At 42.9% G+C, this 19,105-nt stretch overlaps 1 protein-coding gene and 2 non-coding genes across 3 annotated transcripts in view; 1 reads left to right on the top strand and 2 right to left on the bottom strand.

Annotated features, from left to right (window-relative positions):
- Nucleotides 1–535: 535 nt before the first annotated feature.
- Nucleotides 536–627, bottom strand: trnar-ucu. The gene is given in 2 exon segments: nucleotides 536–571; nucleotides 591–627. It is a non-coding gene; the product is annotated as a tRNA-Arg (tRNA).
- Nucleotides 628–3,804: 3,177 nt separating this feature from the next.
- trnak-uuu lies at nucleotides 3,805–3,877 on the top strand. The gene has a single exon. It is a non-coding gene; the product is annotated as a tRNA-Lys (tRNA).
- Nucleotides 3,878–7,947: 4,070 nt separating this feature from the next.
- patl1 (PAT1 homolog 1, processing body mRNA decay factor) overlaps nucleotides 7,948–19,105 on the bottom strand; it is a 38,244-nt gene continuing 27,086 nt past the window's right edge. The window contains exons 12-18 of the mRNA XM_041873682.2: nucleotides 13,351–13,410; nucleotides 11,134–11,279; nucleotides 9,788–9,947; nucleotides 9,495–9,620; nucleotides 9,200–9,291; nucleotides 8,718–8,867; nucleotides 7,948–8,258 (exon numbers count right to left, since the gene is read on the bottom strand). Coding sequence (XP_041729616.1) covers nucleotides 8,237–8,258; nucleotides 8,718–8,867; nucleotides 9,200–9,291; nucleotides 9,495–9,620; nucleotides 9,788–9,947; nucleotides 11,134–11,279; nucleotides 13,351–13,410 — 756 coding nt within the window. The 3' untranslated portion in view covers nucleotides 7,948–8,236. The remainder of the gene's footprint in view (nucleotides 8,259–8,717; nucleotides 8,868–9,199; nucleotides 9,292–9,494; nucleotides 9,621–9,787; nucleotides 9,948–11,133; nucleotides 11,280–13,350; nucleotides 13,411–19,105) is intronic.

The following is a 19,105-nucleotide window of genomic DNA, read 5'->3' as shown; positions in this document are numbered from 1 at the left end:
TAGCATGCTAAAAGGAATGCTAACGTTCTAACTTATGCTTGCCTATGTATGGGTGTATAATGTTTATAATGTTATGTTAGCTTACACTGTTGATAACTTATTAGCCTTCTTTCAACTTATTAGCCTTCTAGCTATATTAGCTTATCCCTTTCCTTAAAGCTCTGGTTCCAACTTACCGGGTGGTGCTCTCCTTTCACAGAGGTTTAAAGCAGTGTTCTCAAAGGAAAAATGTCCCCAGAAGTGTTCGTAATTAATCCCCATGAATTGAAATAGGCCTACCTTGGACATTGACGTGACAAACAAATTTAAACACTTCAAAGTCATTTGTTATCTGGATTATAATGGCCTGCAATAACTATTATTGCAATGTTATTTTATATGCTATAAAAAATGGTTCTATCAAGTAAAAAACTTGACGTGAGAAATGCATAGACATTAAAATTATGTTTGATATGAGGAGTATAAAGACTACTGGGTTGCGCTTTACGAAAAAATAGCGTGGTTTTGTGTTTGAAGTTATATTGCGCAAAAGATGCGACTCCGGTGGGACTCGAACCCACAACCTTTGAATCACTCCTCAAGTGCTTGACTAGAAGTCCAATGCGCTATCCATTGCGCCACGGAGCCACCTGTTGATAGGCTTCGCACTAGCCTATATAACGTTGCGGCGTCCCGAAAACCCTTGTGTTGAAACAACGCATTTGGCCTAGCTTTTGTGTGTACACTAGTTACTAACGACGTCACAATGGTCGCGTCATATGTGAAGGAAGACGAGTGTAGATGTCGAGTACATTGTAAGTGAATAAAGTATAATCTACATTAGCCTTGATAACATTGCTGTAGTATGCATTGAGTAACAAATTACATTTGCTGGTGGCTGCTGGCCGAGATCTGAAACAGCTTTAGTTTAGTGTTTGCTTGCCACGGACGCGTTGTGCAGTGAATGGAACAGAAAGGGACTGCTCTTTCGCATTGTCAATAGAGCAAGAATCACATGTTGTTTCATGAAACAAGCGAATAATGGTGCTAGCTGACATTGTAGCTATATGAGCAGCCCCTTGCAACAGTGAGTCGATTACGTTTCTGGTTGCGACAACCAATCATATCCCCGTCTGCAACCAAGAAGTAACCAAGATTTGCACTCAACAAACCAATCCAAGACGCCAGTGCAACCAAGAAGTAACCAAGAATTGACCAATGAGAACAGAGCTATAGAATTGTCCGGGACTAGAAGAGGAGCGTCTCTCCTCTCCGTTTCTATCATGAACATTTCATTCAACAGTAAAGTTTAAGACTTTCGTGGCTTATATTATCTTTTTCTGAAATCAGAAGTTTTGTTGTCTGCTGTTAAGATCAGTGCATTAGGCTACATCACGTTTGTACAGTTGGCTAACAACTTATTGTAGCTAGCTACAGTACTTACAGTAACAGTAGCTAGCTGTGTTTTGACAGGTTGTCAAAATAGTTTGTCCACATCATCATCAAAATAGTAGAATGTCAGCCCCAATATTTCCATACTTGGCTGATATCATAAAGTGTGATTTCATAGTAGGCCTATGTTGATTTGTCACATACCGTGAAATGCTTACTTACAAGCCCTTAACCAAAAATGCAGTTTTAAGAAAGAGTTAAGAAAATATTTGCTAAATAAACTGAAGTAAAAAATAAAATAATGAAAAAATAAAAGTAACACAAAATAACAATAATGAGGCTATATACAGGGGTACCGGTACCGAGTCAATGTGTGGGGTACAGGTTAGTCGAGGTAATTTGTACATGTAGGTCACACCCAGCTAGCTAACGTTAGATACTTTGAAATTACTTAACAAACGTTTCTGTGGCTAGCTAGCAAGCTGTTGATATTGAATAAACATGCACTTGCTTTTGTGTGTGTGTGTTCTAATGTGCTGAGTAAGCTAAGATGTTAGGTAAAGGTTAGACGCCATTCATTTAATGTTCCATCTATACATCCAATCTGCTCACTGTTTAAAATTTTACATCTTATACTCATGATTACAAACTCCCCCCTTATTTCCATAGCAGACATGGTGCAGCCCATCTTCAAAAAGTTGTCAGATGGGAGCCTTGTCCTTTAAGACACCAGCTTCTACAGATGCACCATTGAGAGCATCCTGTCTGGCTGCATCAACGCCTGTAAAGGCAGCTGCACGGTCCCCCAGAATATCTCCAAGGACTTAAGCCACGGCCTGTTCTCTCTGCTTCTATCGGGCAGACTGTAACGGAGCATCCACCACCAGGCCATAAGACTGTTGAAAAGCCCCAACCTGGGCTCAAATCAGGGACCCTCTGAACACATTGACAAGTTGTAACCCACAAAGCATCTTTACCTATCACTCCACAAAAGCCGCAGCCCTTGCACGCACGCACACTCACTCACTAATTCCCATAACTGCTGCTATTATTTATTACAATGTATTTGTACTGCTCACTTTATCTACTTGTTGACATAGCACATTTAATAGAGACCGTTACTGCTAGTTTTACTCCTACTTTTGTACCTTTTAATATTTGTTTACCACTTGCCTTGTGTTTTTGGTGTTACTTTTATTTGTGATGTTTTTAAATTTCACTACACTGTTGAGAGGTAGCCCAATAATGGACTAAAGGAGCCTAACGTTACTCCGTATAGTCCAAGGACTTTACATGTTCTGTTTAGTGGTGAATTGCCTCTTGAAGCCAAAAGAGCCGAATACTTACTGTACACTTACCGTATTTTTTAGTGACAACATGTTTGTTGTCTTCTGTTTACACACAGGTGTTAGGACACGCAGATAGCTTTTTAGCACAGGTAGTCTTCCGTCTGTTTTCCATAAACACACTCTGTTACATGGAGATATGGTGGTGTGGGAACACAAACCATATAAAGGTGTGTATCATTTTTATAGGGTTTTAACCTTTTTTTTTGTGGAAATTATTTCTCGCTGATATGAAAGATAAGTTTATGCTTCCAAAACCGCACAGCAAGCGATGCGTGTTAATGTTCAGTCCGAGCATCGGGGCTCTTAACCAAACTCCCCCGTACAGAAGACGCCTTCGTCCAATGACTCTTATGTGTAATGAAGTGGAACTGAGAGTCATGATGATCAACGGCTCAGCAGAAGCAAAGAGTTGGAATACAAACTAAATATACTGTGAGCTCCAAAAGTATTGGGATAGTGAAATGTTTTGTTGTTGTTTTGGCTCTGTACTCCAACAGACTGTCAGCTTTAATTTGAGGGTATTTTCATCCATATCGGGTGAAGCGTTTAGAAATTCCAGCACGTTTTGTAGATAGTCCCCCCCATTTCAGGGGAGCAAAAGTATTTGGACAAATTCTCTTATATGTATTAAAGTTGTCAAAAGTTTAGTATTTGGTCCCATATTCCTAGCACGCAATGATCACATCAAGCTTGTGACTCTACAAATTTGTTGGATGCATTTGCTGTTTGTTTTGGTTGTGTTTCAGATTATTTTCCGAGGATGATCGGAAGAAGCCCGATGCTTTTCTACTCTCAACACCAAAGACGTTGTAATTGTTCTGTGTTTTCCCCGTAAGGAATAGAAAGCATAAAAAACAAAAATTCAAAGCTAAATACAGCAGACATGTCAGGATTCGATACAGGGTCGGTGTCGGCGAGTATGTTCATTTTTTGGTAGAAAAGGATCCCCGAATTCGCAACACTTGTTAATTCCTGGTGGCACTACCTCGACAATTGAGCGATAGCCTCAACTGGCCATGAAACGAGATTGGAACAGCGTCTTAGATATTTGTTAAAATACCATACGTGTCCCATAGTACTAAGAGCCCGGATAGCTCAGTCGGTAGAGCATCAGACTTTTAATCTGAGGGTCCAGGGTTCAAGTCCCTGTTCGGGCGATGCTTTTTTATTTTTTTCAGCTAAATGTTGCTAGGCATAAAATTCGTTTAATTAGCTAGCTAGGTGGCTAAACGATAATTTTACACTCACATGCACATTGATGACCCCGCCTGAATTACATCCTTGTGTTTACACTAATACGTCGTATTCGGAAGGTCCGTTTTTGTATTTATTAGTTTGAAAGACCTCCACGTTGTAATTATGTAATATAGTCTATGGGTCATTCTACAGATTCGGTGACATTTCAGTATTGTCAGTGTCCCAAGATGTACTAGTGTTATAACTTGTCAGAACATTTATCAAACTACACTTAAATTACAACATTTCAAAGTTTTACATGTTTTTAATATGGAGTAGAGAATATGATTTTAAACAGAGATGAATTTCAATACTTATATGTTTGCTTTTCTTAGGAGTATTAAGAATTTCGCCGTCCCTATTGACCATCATGCAAATGGCGTGACTCATTTTGAGTACACAGTGTTAAATAATAATGTTTTTTTTTTGTTAAATTAATTGTATATGCCCCCTTATTATGCATAATCCATTTTCTCAGCATAAGACATTTTATTTTCTGAGAAATTCAGGCTTTTACCCCTGTCCTTGTATTTCTTTCAACCCCGTAACGCAACAATACCCCCACTCACAATGAAATAATGGTTTGATCCTGTGGACATCATTTATGAGGAAGTGACATCATACAAGTCTTCAGAGAAGCCTGGTGTGACAAGTGGTAAGCTGCTCTCTCACTTTTTATAAATATTTCATGTTTTTTAAGCACATATGGGCTTTGTCAATCTCAGGTATTCAACTCTGTTGGGGGGGGGGGAATTCATAGTTAAGATTTTATCAATAATTGTTTTTATAGCTATGAAGTATAACAATGTCTTTTGTTGAATAAGGCCATGTGGCACACTGCTAGCTGCTAGCATCCCGAATTAGCAACAGATTAGCACAAAATCTTCAACCCTGTCACATTCAACCCCATCACATTTTTCAATGTTACGGGGTTGAATGGCTGTTACAGGGTTGAATAGCTGTTAAATCTTAGCAATATTTAATGTATATTGCTTAATACCAATCATATTTTCTTGTTGAATGTTTGTTGTTTACGGTTTTACAGTATCAACTAAAAGTACGAGGAATTTTTGAAAATAATAACTTTAAAAAAGTGACAATTAATTTGTTCTCTCTCCTATATACATTGACATATTTAGGAGTATTATCTGCAAGTTCATGTTCATTTTACTACATAGTGATTAAAAGGATACAATATTTAGTCTTGAAGAGTAAGCAGGTCATTGACTTGACCTTGACCTACAATTTCAGATTCAACAATGGAAAAAACAGCAGCAGAAAGGAAACACACATAGAGAGGAAGGTGAGGGACATCCGCGCGCCGGTGGTCAGGTAATTCTCCTGGACATGGGAAGGGAGCACCAGATGGTGTTGGTGCAACCCTAAAAAGAACCGCAGACAGGCTGATAAGTCAAGGATGTGACATCCCAAATGCTCATACTCTGTACAGGGTCTTAGAGGAGAACAACACTGCCATCAAGCTTTACTTCATTGAAGACGAGGCCATCGAGAAAGCCGTCCAAGGTATGCCAGCCAATCTGCCAGTAGTTCCATCCACAATGCGGATCCACCAAGTTGTTTGTGTGGCTGCAAGGCAAATTGCCTACCGTGATGTAAGCTGTATGTGCACAGTCCACAACAAGAAACTGGAATGCCAGTGTTTCAATACACAACATTTCACATTTACCCCTAAAGTTACATCAATCGTGTCACAGAGGGAGGTTGATTGGGCAAATCCAGACATATGCGGGAAATGGTGCGTGGCCAAATATGATGACGATTTCTATCCCGGAATAATTCTAGCCACAGATGAATCCCATGTGCAGGTCAAATGCATGTGCTGTGCTGGACCAAATAGGTACTTCTGGCCACTTCTTGATGATATCCTGTGGTATCCATTTGAGGACATCTTGGAACACATTGATCCCCCTAAACCGGTGACTTCTAGGCACATGGAAATACAGAAGGAAGTGTGGGCTAGGCTCTCTCAGTAAAAATGGTGAACAAACTGTAGGCTTACCTATAGGTTATTAATGTTAAGATGTTTGCTTAATGTTCAAACATTCAAACACAGACATTCCTGCCATTACTCTGGATATTTCTATGAAATCAATGAAAATGTTGTAACTGTTGTTAGTTTATTAATGTGTTTTAATCTGTCTAGATTTCATCTTGATTGTTTAAACTTTAAAAGCTATGTTGACAGTAGCTTAAAATGTTAAAAAATGGCAACATGTGACCTATATAGGTTATCAATGTTAAGATGTTTGCTCAATGTTCAAACAGACTCCTGCCATTATCAGATGGATATTTTTATGAAATCAATGAAATGTTGTTACTGTTATTAGTTCATTAATGTGTTTTACTCTGTCTAGCTTTCATCTAGATTCTTTAGATTTTAAAAGCTATGTTGACAGTAGGTTTAAAAATGTTTAAAATGTTTAAAAAATGGCAACATGTTAGTGATCTCAAAAGATAAAACATATGACACGTGATGCTTTTCACTCAACCCTGTTACATGATTTTCAACCCTGTTGCGGTGCATTCATCCCTGTTACGAGATTATTTTTTTACATTTTTGTATTAAATACACAAAATATAACATCAATAGTGTTTTTATTGTGTGTATTAAATCAGGTAAATAAGGCTATTTCAATTTTGTCAGGAATTACGCAGCATTCTTGCACATTTCTTGCGAAAATGTGGAGTTAGATTAGAAATTTCTTCATCGTAAACTGGAAAGGATGGTGCTGGTCAGTTTTTCTTGATTTTCTCTTTAATTACAATATGCCATTATTTACAAGGGACATCTAAACTGTGAGATTATGCCAGAAGCTGATCTCAAGCTTATTGGAAAAATGAATAGTTGAATAACAAAATGACTGTGACGGGGTTGAATTAAATTGGGACTTGTTTGAGAAAATAATACAGAATAATAACTTAATACTCTACATTGAGATGGGAAAAGGTATTTTCTATCAAGTACACACATTACTTTGTCACATCAAATAAAAAAAAGCTTAAGATTTTAATGTTCATTGTTTCATCCTCCTCAATCACAAAAGGCACCGAATCTGTAGAATGACCCCTATAAGAAATACAGAATAGGAGTCTACTTTGACTGGAATATCACTTTCGGGGCAGTCTGGTGAACTTTTCTAGATGTGGGGCTCATTTGTTAAATAAAAATAAATAAAATGTGGCCATTTCCCAAACATGCCGCTAGGAGGAGACATTGACCATGTACGGTACTGTTTGTCTTTATGGGCTAACATAGGCCCCTTTTCAGCACACGACACACAGACGCGACTTCTGCCTGCATAAAGAAATCCATCGCCATCTGCGCCCATTCAACATAGCCTAGATTTTCGTTATTACTTCTAAACAAAATTACTTTCTTGGGTTCTCATAGGCTTACAATGTTGTTTTGATGATTGTTTTAACAGTCTCTAAGGTTATATTTTGGATGCAGCAGTTGTTAGCTAGAATGATACCGCGCATTTACATAGGCTGTAGCAAAAGTTAGCCAAAGAGACATTTTACTGGTTGAAGTGTTTAAGTATAATGCAGTTGATTTGCAATGATGACACACATTAAATCCAATTACAATCCACTCATAGGCAACATGTAAATGCCACCAACTTGCACTCGTTGCCCTAGTGCAGCAATGTTTGCAAACACAGAAAGGGGTCTATGGGTATCATATTTCCAGCTTCTCTGATGCAACAGTATGACTATTTATGGGAATCCTGCAACACAATCTCATCGAGCATGTGTAAGTGACAGGCAAGGTTATTGAATGATAAATGAATGATTCTAACAATATAATATATGCAATTCAGCATATCCTTCTATTCAAAGCTATTTATAGTAGAGTGAGTGCATACACTTTCATGTGCCCTTTGCAGGAACCCTGGCGTTGGTAGCGCCACCTTGTTGGTTGCAAGTGTTAAACAAATGAGATGAAGAGTGAACAATCCAGCACAAACAATTGTATACAATAGAAATACTTTTAATTTGATGTTTTATCACAGGCATCAACGTTAACAAGATAATAAAAAAAGCTGATTTTATTTTCTCTCCGATCATAGCTCTCTCGCTCACTCACACACGCATACACACCTAATGGACACAAAGAAAAAACTGACAAGAGATTCTGCTGGATTAAAATCATTATCAACCCTAGTAGACATCCTACTCTCTTCTGTGCACACACGTACAAGAGTGCACGCACACACACAAAGACATACGCTTCAACTGGGGTTTCCTTGATGTCACTTCTACCTGGACAATGTAGAGATCCTGAGAAAGAGAGAAGGGCGGAGGGGTTATTGTGAGAAAGTAGATAGGGGAGTGTGTGTCCTAATTCCAATTCCTCCCATTTTACATTTCAGTAATTTCGCAGACGCTCTTATTCCGAGCGATTTAACTTGCTCAATGGCACAGACAGATTTTTCACCCAGTCGGCTTAGGAATTCGAAGCAGGTACCTTTAGGTTACTGGCCCAACGCTCTTAACCGCTAGGCTAACTGCCGCCCTCAGTCTCCCTGAAGTGTCCACAGAGTGGAAATTCCACCTCTGACTGGGACGTGAACTCACAACCCTCAGCACCTTAACACAATGTACTGAAGAAGCGCCAAGGCATTGTGCATGTGAACTTGTTTACCCCCCATGCTTTTCAAATAATTAAAAAGGGGAGTGAGGAAGAGCACACTTCAGGGAGAATTGAAAATTGGGCTAAGGATGCGTGAGACTACTCACTGTAACTTCTCCTGCAGCAGCTCCAGCCTCTGTCGGTCTACGTAGCGCGAGAAGAGAGAGAGCAGGTTGGGAGGGGTGAAGAGAGGAGGGGATAGGGACGAGGGGGGCACGTTGAGCAGCTCCCTGGTCACAGAGAACACCAACTCCGTCCTGGGAGAGAGAAGAGAGGGAGGGAAAGAAAAAGCAAAAGGACACAGACAAGGTGGAGAGAGAATTAGTACCCAATAAACAAACCTTTGTGTTTTCAACATCAAAAAGAGATGTATAGGTTTCTAGTTGCTGTGTGTGTTTCCAAAACCTGCCGCTAGGTGGAGACATCGATCATGCATCGTTAGCTATTACTGGCACCTTATTTTTAGCTTTTCTGACAGAACAATACTAGCCAATATTGATACATGTAAAATCTAACAGTCATTCTAAATTTAGCCAATCACAAAACACACACACCGGTTTCTGACTAGTAAAAGGAGGGCTGTGCTCACCATCGATTGTCATCCATGAGTTGACAGTTGGGGTCGGAGCTCTGCATTCTCTCTCCTTCACTCAGGATCAGGTAAAGCAGCGTCACACCAAACTGGGAGGATGGAGAGAGAGGAGAAAAGGAGAGATTGAGTCAGTAAAAGTGAGTGCACTGACTTCATAACATCAATGCCATCATGGCCTTATTTATAGTAATTGAACCTTAACCATTATCACTGCTGGACAGAGAAAGGTAAGGTGCACTATTTTGCATCATTCTAACAACAGGCAGGTTGTATAGTGGGTCAGTGCATGTACCTTATTTTGCAACACTTTGGACAGTTGACCCTCGCTGCCTTGCAGCTCCTGCAGCAAGTCTGTGAGGACGGCGCTAGATAGGGATGAGATCACCACGGCAACGGGCTCCACCAACCAGCACAGCACCTGGGGGAGGGGAGAAGCAATTATAGACCACTTACGAGCATTATATACATCTATGTAGGTGAGTCTGTATGTATGTGTGTGCGCGTCTCTGTGTGGCCAGGAGCATCTCATTGAGAACATTATGCTCTGCAATAAAGACACGACGCTAACCGTGCCTCTATCTATACCTGGTCCTGTTTGTCTTTCTTTGCCAGGGCGGGCAGGTTCCGGGCAATCCCCATGACAACGGTGGCGGCCTGCAGCGGAGGCAGGAAAGGGATGAGCCTGGAGATGAGGCGCTTTCCCTTCCGCACCGACATGATCAACAGACACTGCTCGTCACTCACTCTGCAGGATGGGGGGACAGATGGAGGAGAAGAGGAGAGTGAGTGTGGTGAATATTAGTGATGGGGGGAAGCAAAGCTTTTCGGGACAACTAGGGTTTCTGCCAAATAGTTGACTACTTGAAACTTTTAACAGTGAACATTGGTGACTGCTGGTTCGTAGCGCTGCAGGGTTTGGGGGTCATGTTCTCACCCCCTCCTCTCCTCCCTCCCCCTAATTCCAAATCGTTCCCTAGCCTCTTCACCCTAGGCACTCATGTAGATCTGAAAGGATTGGATCGGTATAAGCAATAGACATTTCTTACACCTATCATAACCCTTCAGATTCTAGGGAGGAGGAACTAGGGGTCGATTTAGAATTCAGGGACCCACGTTCCCCTCCTCTCCCTCCCTCCATCTCCTTCCTCACCCAGGCTACGACGTTAACGATGGCCCGCTGCCCCGGGGCCAGTAAAAATGTGTCGGGCCAGTGGATCTCGTCAGTCACTGGCACGTTGGGCCAGTAACTTCTCAGCGCATTTTTGCGTTCCAGTTCAACATTTACCTGCTCTGTCGCAGTCTACCATTGAAAACTACACGCAAAATAATTGGCCGTTCATTCAAGGACCACCACACTCCCGCAAGTCACAACCGCTCAAGCAGAATATGAGTTGATACCTTCACACAGCACACGCAAGCTGACCAGAGCAAAAATACGCGTATTTATTTTAAGGGAAGTGATATGCAAAAGTAAACCTTCAATAGTGAACCTACTGCTGGCTACTGTTGATAGACTGCTAAAAGAAAGCTACAAAAAGACGCCTAGCATTCATCTTGACTAGCCTACTGGAGCCAGATCAATATCTATTTTCTGGAACTCAATAGTCTTAAAAAGGGCAGCGTCCTATTTTGAGATGTAAAAAATAATAATAATCTCAAAATGACTTTAGAAACAACAATTATTGCAACTAATACAATGTAATGATTTACATTGCCTAAATTATATTACACAGCTTTTTCACACCATAATAACAATATTACTAGATGCATATAGTGAGAAAGCATGCCAACCTATAGGCCCTGCATGACCTTAATGCATTTTAACTACCCCATGTCCGGGCCAGTATAAATTCTGTTCAAGCCAGTAGGTTTTTGGCCAAATGGCCCGACCGGGACAGTGACAAAAAAAGTGAATGTTGGACCCTGCTCACCTGTCGTCCCACTCCTTCTCCTTGAGGGAGCTGTAGAGCTGCAGGGTGTGGGTTTTGTGCCGCTCCAGCAGGGCCTCTCTTTGCTCCTCCGGCGTCTGCATGAAGCGCTTCTCAAAGTCCTGCACCTCCAGCAGCAGACTGTACATCTGATGGCGAAAGAGAGAGGGGGGAGGGAGATAGTGTTAGGGTCTCAAGAGTGCTACAAGAGTGTTTTAGGGGGATCCGTGGTAACATCAATAATAGTGCGGAGCTTCATAGAGAATATTATGAGTAGGTAGCAGTAACTAGTTACATATGTAAAATATATATACAGTGGAGAAAAAAAGTATATAGTCAGCCACCAATTGTGCAAGTTGTCCCACTTAAAAAGATGAGAGAGGCCTGTAATTTTCATCAAAGGTACACGTCAACTATGACAGACAAAATGAGATTTCCCCCCCCCCAGAAAATCACATTGTAGGATTTTTAATGAATTTATTTGCAAATTATGGTGGAAAATAAGTATTTGGTCAATAACAAAAGTTTCTCAATACTTTTTTATATACCCTTTGTTGGCAATGACACAGGTCAAACGTTTTCTGTAAGTCTTCACAAGGTTCTCACACACTGTTGCTGGTATTTTGGCCCATTCCTCCATGCAGATCTCCTCTAGAGCAGTGATGTTTTGGGGCTGTCGCTGGGCAACACGGACTTTCAACTCCCTCCAAAGATTTTCTATGGGGTTGAGATCTGGAGACTGGCTAGGCCACTCCAGGACCTTGAAATGCTTCTTACGAAGCCACTCCTTCGTTGCCCGGGCGGTGTGTTTGGGATCATTATCATGCTGAAAGACCCAGCCACGTTTCATCTTCAATGCCCTTGCTGATGGAAGGAGGTTTTCACTCAAAATCTCACAATACATGGCCCCATTCATTCTTTCCTTTACACGGATCAGTCGTCCTGGTCCCTTTGCAGAAAAACAGCCCCAAAGCATGATGTTTCCACCCCCATGCTTCACAGTAGGTATGGTGTTCTTTGGATGCAACTCAGCATTCTTTGTCCTCCAAACACGACGAGTTGAGTTTTTACCAAAAAGTTATATTTTGGTTTCATCTGACCATATGACATTCTCCCAATCCTCTTCTGGATCATCCAAATGCACTCTAGCAAACTTCAGACGGGCCTGGACATGTACTGGCTTAAGCAGGGGGACACGTCTGGCACTGCAGGATTTGAGTCCCTGGCGGCGTAGTGTGTTACTGATGGTAGGCTATGTTACTTTGGTCCCAGCTCTCTGCAGGTCATTCACTAGATCCCCCCGTGTGGTTCTGGGATTTTTGCTCACCGTTATTGTGATCATTTTGACCCCACGGGGTGAGATCTTGCGTGGAGCCCCAGATCGAGGGAGATTATCAGTTGTCTTGTATGTCTTCCATTTCCTAATAATTGCTCCCACAGTTGATTTCTTCAAACCAAGCTGCTTACCTATTGCAGATTCAGTCTTCCCAGCCTGGTGCAGGTCTACAATTTTGTTTCTGGTGTCCTTTGACAGCTCTTTGGTCTCGGCCATAGTGGAGTTTGGAGTGTGACTGTTTGAGGTTGTGGACAGGTGTCTTTTATACTGATAACAAGTTCAAACAGGTGCCATTAATACAGGTAACGAGTGGAGGACAGAGGAGCCTCTTAAAGAAGAAGTTACAGGTCTGTGAGAGCCAGAAATCTTGCTTGTTTGTAGGTGACCAAATACTTATTTTCCACCATAATTGCAAATAAATTCATAAAAAATCCTACAATGAGATTTTCTGGATTTTTTCCCTCAATTTGTCTGTCATAGTTGACGTGTACCTATGATGAAAATTACAGGCCTCTCTCATCTTTTTAAGTGGGAGAACTTCCACAATTGGTGGCTGACTAAATACTCCCCCCCACTGTATATATATATATATAATAATTTAATAAAGATAGTTACACACTATATATGCTCCCAATAATTGTATAGGCATCACCAACATTTAGGCACATAGAACCTTCTTGTGTAGCTAGCTAGCAGTTACTAACACAAGATGGTTACAAAGAGATAATGGAGTGTATACAGACATAATCAATGTTGGAGTGAGAGGACTGCAGAGTTCAAAACAGGCAGAGGACGTTCAAATCAAGGTAACATATAATCAACACAAACAATACAACCACAGAGCTGTAGAGACAACGAGTAAACCTCCCCTTCCTTCACTTTACCTTCTCCACAGTGTAGAGGATCTGCCGTCTCTTATTCCACACCTGTTTCTCTCTCTTCTCCTGCGTGGGACAGAGGGAGCGGTTAGAGGTGTAGAATCATGTACTACCGCAATGTTACGTGGGATTTTTTTTTTAAACGTGCAAAAAAGATACACTGCTCAAAAAATAAAGGGAACACTAAAATAACACATCCTAGATCTGAATGAATGAAATAATCTCATCTTCTTTACATAGTTGAATGTGCTGACAACAAAATCACACAAAAATTATCAATGGAAATCAAATGTATCAACCCATGGAGGTCTGGATTTGGAGTCACCCTCAAAATTTAAGTTGAAAACCACACTACAGGCTGATCCAACTTTGATGTAATGTCCTTAAAACAAGTCAAAATGAGGCTCAGTAGTGTGTGTGGCCTCCACGTGCCTGTATGACCTCCCTACAACGCCTGGGCATGCTCCTGATGAGGTGGCGGATGGTCTCCTGAGGGATCTCCTCCCAGACCTGGACTAAAGCATCCACCAACTCCTGGACAGTCTGTGGTGCAATGTGGCATTGGTGGATGGAGCGAGACATGATGTCCCAGATGTGCTCAATTGGATTCAGGTCTGGGGAACGGGCGGGCCAGTCCATAGAATCAATGCCTTCCTCTTGCAGGAACTGCTGACACACCCCAGCCACATGAGGTCTAGCATTGTCTTGCATTAGGAGGAACCCAGGGCCAACCACACCAGCATATGGTCTCACAAGGGGTCTGAGGATCTCATCTCGGTACCTAATGGCAGTCAGGCTACCTCTGGCGAGCACATGGAGGGCTGTGTGGCCCCCCAAAGAAATGCCACCCCACGACTGACCCACCGCCAAACCGGTCATGCTGGAGGATGTTGCAGGCAGCAGAACGTTCTCCACGGCGTCTCCAGACTCTGTCACGTCTGTCACGTGCTCAGTGTGAACCTGCTTTCATCTGTGAAGAGCACAGGGCGCCAGTGGCGAATTTGCCAATCTTGGTGTTCTCTGGCAAATGCCAAACGTCCTGCACGGTGTTGGGCTGTAAGCACATCCCCCACCTGTGGACGTCGGGCCCTCATACCACCCTCATGGAGTCTGTTTCTGACCGTTTGAGCAGACACATGCACATTTGTGGCCTGCTGGAGGTCATTTTGCAGGGCTCTGGCAGTGCTCCTCCTGCTCCTCCTTGCACAAAGGCGGAGGTAGCAGTCCTGCTGCTGGGTTGTTGCCCTTCTACGGCCTCCTCCACGTCTCCTGATGTACTGGCCTGTCTCCTGGTAGCGCCTCCATGCTCTGGACACTACGCTGACAGACACAGCAAACCTTCTTGCCACAGCTCGCATTGATGTGCCATCATGGATGAGCTGCACTACCTGAGCCACTTGTGTGGGTTGTAGACTCCGTCTCATGCTACCACTAGAGTGAAAGCACCGCCAGCATTCAAAAGTGACCAAAACATCAGCCAGGAAGCATAGGAACTGAGAAGTGGTCTGTGGTCACCACCTGCAAAACCAGTCCTTTATTGGGGGTGTCTTGCTAATTGCCTATAATTTCCACCTGTTGTCTATTCCATTTGCACAGCAGCATGTGAAATGTATTGTCAATCAGTGTTGCTTCCTAAGTGGACAGTTTGATTTCACAGAAGTGTGATTGACTTGGAGTTATATTGTGTTGTTTAAGTGTTCCCTTTATTTTTTTGAGCAGTGTATATAAACTCAGCAAAAAAAGGAACGTCCCTTTTTCAGGACCCTGTCTTTCAAAGATAATTTGTAAAAATCCAAATAACTTCACAGATCTTCATTGTAAAGGGTTTAAACACTGTTTCCCATGCTTGTTCAATGAACCATAAACAATTAATGAACATGCACCTGTGGAACGGTCGTTAAGACACTAACAGCTTACAGACGGTCGGCAATTAAGGTCACAGTTATGAAAACTTAGGACACTAAAGAGGCCTTTCTACTGACTCTGAAAAACACCAAAAGAAAGATGCCCAGGGTCCCTGCTCATCTGCGTGAACGTGCCTTAGGCATGCTGCAAGGAGGCATGAGGACTGCAGATGTGGCCAGGGCAATAAATTGCAATGTCCGTACTGTGAGACGCCTAAGACAGCGCTACAGGGAGACAGGATGGACAGCTGATCGCCCTCGCAGTGGCAGACCACGTGTAACAACACCTGCACAGGATCGGTACATCCGAACATCACACCTGCGGGACAGGTACAGGATGGCAACAACAACCAGGAACGCACAATCCCTCCATCAGTGCTCAGACTGTCCGCAATAGGCTGAGAGAGTCTGGACTGAGGGCTTGTAGGCCTGTTGTAAGGCAGGTCCTCACCAGACATCACCAGCAACAACGTTGCCTATGGGCACAAACCCACCGTCGCTGGACCAGACACGACTGGCAAAAAGTGCTCTTCACTGACGAGTCGCGGTTTTGTCTCACCAGGGGTGATGGTCGGATTCGCGTTTATCGTCAAAGGAATGAGCGTTACACCGAGGCCTGTACTCTGGAGCGGGATCGATTTGGAGGTGGAGGGTCCATCATGGTCTGGGGCGGTGTGTCACAGCATCATCGGACTGAGCTTGTTGTCATTGCAGGCAATCTCAACGCTGTGCATTTCAGGGAAGACGTCCTCCTCCCTCATGTGGTACCCTTCCTGCAGGCTCATCCAGACATGAGCCTCCAGCATGACAATGCCACCAGCCATACTGCTCGTTCTGTGCGTGATTTCCTGCAAGATAGGAATGTCAGTGTTCTACCATGGCCAGCGAAGAGCCTGGATCTCAATCCCATTGAGCATGTCTGGGATCTGTTGGATCGGAGGGTGAAGGCTATGGCCATTCCCCCCAGAAATGTCCGGGAACTTGCAGGTGCCTTGGTGGAAGAGTGGGGTAACATCTCACAGCAAGAACTGGCAAATCTGGTGCAGTCCATGAGGAGATGCACTGCAGTACTTAATGCAGCTGGTGGCTACACCAGATACTGTCTGTTACTTTAGATTTTGACCCCCCCTTTGTTCAGGGACCCATTATTCAATTTCTGTTAGTCACATGTCTGTGGACCTTGTTCAGTTTATGTCTCAGTTGTTGAATCTTATGTTCATACAAATATTTACACATGTTAAGTTCGCTGAAAATAAACAGTTGACAGTGAGGACGTTTCTTTTTTTGCTGAGTATGTATGTATGTATGTATGTATGTATGTATGTATGTATGTATGTATGTACATGTTCCGGGATTCTTCAGACAGCATTGAGGAGTACACCACATCAGTCACTGGCTTCATCAATAAGTGCATCGATGATGTCGTCCCCACAGTGACCGTACGTACATACCCCAACCAGAAGCCATGGATTACAGGCAACATCCGCACTGAGCTAAAGGGTAGAGCTGCCGCTTTCAAGGAACGGGACTCTAACCCGGAAGCTTATAAGAAATCCCGCTATGACCTCCGACGAACCATCAAACAGGCAAAGAGTCAATACAGGTCTAAGATTGAATCATACTACACTGGCTCTGACGCTCGTCGGATGTGGCAGGGCTTGAAAACTATTACAGACTACAAAGGGAAGCACAGCCGCGAGCTGCCCAGTGACACAAGCCTACCAGACGAGGCTAAACCACTTCTATGCTCGCTTCGAGGCAAGCAACACTGAAGCATGCATGAGAGCACCAGCTGTTCCGGACGACTATGTGATCACGCTCTCCGTAGCCGATGTGAGTAAGACTTTTAAGCAAGTCAACATTCACAAGGCCGCTGGGCCAGACGGATTACCAGGGCGTGTACTCCGAGCATGTGCTGACCAACTGGCAAGTGTCTTCACTGACATTTTCAACATGTCCCTGACCGAGTCTGTAATACCAACATGTTTCAAGTAGGAGTGGGCGATATACCGGTTTGATAGTAAAAACCGGTATTGTGCCGCGCCATGATATGGATTTAGCAATATCATGGATACCGCGATTTATTCAGAATTCATAAATTCGAATTTTGCATCAATATTTTTTTGTTCCAAATTTCAACTGAGTGATAGTACTAAGTAGCTACATCTTTTTTTTTTTTTTTATCCAACCTTTCTTGGTTCTTACGAATAAAAGAATGTATGTTAATATGTTGACCTATTTTTATGAGCGCACGTCGCATGCACTTGTTGCACGCATGTAGTGCTAGCAACAAAGAAGTGTGCAGGCAGCTGCAGTTAGGAGGCAGGTTAACTATTGGGGGAAAACTTTACAATCCAGGATGAGCGAAAACACAGAAATTGATGTTGCTCAAGAGCAGGAGGATAAATTGGTTAAGAAGAAAGGGGGCACCTCTGTTGTTTGGAACTGGTTTGGCTTTAAAATCTCCGACCCCGACCAAAACACTACCCTATGCAAGTTGTGTCGTCGTGTTGTCTTAGCAAAAGGTGGAAACACGACCAACCTGTTCAATCACTTAAAAACATACATGTCCGTGAGTATGAACAATGCACCAGAATGCGTGAGACAGTAAGCCCAGGAGCTCGCCCGAAGACAAGCCAGACTCGCACTCAACAATCAATTATATCATCATTTGCTGCCGGTACTTGCTATGAGAAGACGAGCAAAAAATGGATAGACATCACAGCTGCGATTACAAATCACATAGCGAAGGACATGGTACCGATTCAAACTGTGGAGAAAGAGGGGTTCAGAAAGTTGATTCAAACTCTGGACCCAAGATATGAGATCCCGAGCCGCAAATATTTTAGCCAAAAATGCCTGCCACAGCTTTACACAGAATGCTGGGACAGAGTTTACAGTGAGATAAATAACATTCCATTCTTCTCCACTACTGCCGATCTATGGTCAAGTCGTACCACAGAACCTTATATAAGCCTCACAATCCATTACATAGACGGTGACTGGAAACTGAAAAGTAAGTGCCTACAGACGTCTTATTTCCCAGACGACCACACCGGGGAAATAATTGCAGGTGGGCTGAGGGACATACTGTCGTCCTGGGGATTAAAAGAGTCGCGTCAAGTTTGTATGACGACCGACAGCGGATCGAACATGATCAAGGCATTGCAGCTGAACAAGTGGGCAAACCTTGGATGTTTCGGACACAGGCTGCACAATGCTATTGGTAAGTTTCAGGACTGTAGCCTAGGCCTACCCTGTATGATGCTTATTATTAAGAAAAAATACAGCTCACATCAGCCATGTACCGTAGGCTAAATTTAAGCACATCAGATTTGTAAAATGTGTAACAGTTGAATGTAAATGCCGTAAATCCTCAAACAAAGATTAAAAGTTATATTGTATTGTGATTTCTATATAAAAATGCATTATTATTAATTATTATTGTATTGTGATTCGATTATTTTTCACCCTATTATTTTGATTTCTTATTCCCAATTTCCAGAGAGGAGTGTCCAAAACGCTCCCGGGCCACAGGGGTGTGCGATTTCCCGGGCCACAGGGGTTTGCAAAAAGGTGGTTAGCACGTTCTCATACAGCTGGAAAAAGCAGAAGGCCCTGATGACAGCACAGAATGAACTAAGCCTGCCCCTGCACAAGCTCATCACAGAATCTCCGACAAGGTGGGGATCTCGTCTGAAAATGATGGAAAGAGTCCTGGAGCAGGAAAAGGCCATTACACAGGTCCTGGCAGGGGACAAAAGACACGGCACCTTGTACCTACCTGGCAAGACATCCAGGTCTTGGAATCAGTCACAGCAGCACTGAAGCCACTCCAGGACTTTACAGATGCCCTG

The sequence above is a fragment of the Coregonus clupeaformis genome, unplaced genomic scaffold, assembly GCF_020615455.1.
Source record: "Coregonus clupeaformis isolate EN_2021a unplaced genomic scaffold, ASM2061545v1 scaf2339, whole genome shotgun sequence".
NCBI lineage: Eukaryota > Metazoa > Chordata > Actinopteri > Salmoniformes > Salmonidae > Coregonus > Coregonus clupeaformis.
The sequence above is the reverse complement of the archived record's forward strand: the minus strand, read 5'-3'. Positions and strand labels throughout refer to the sequence as shown.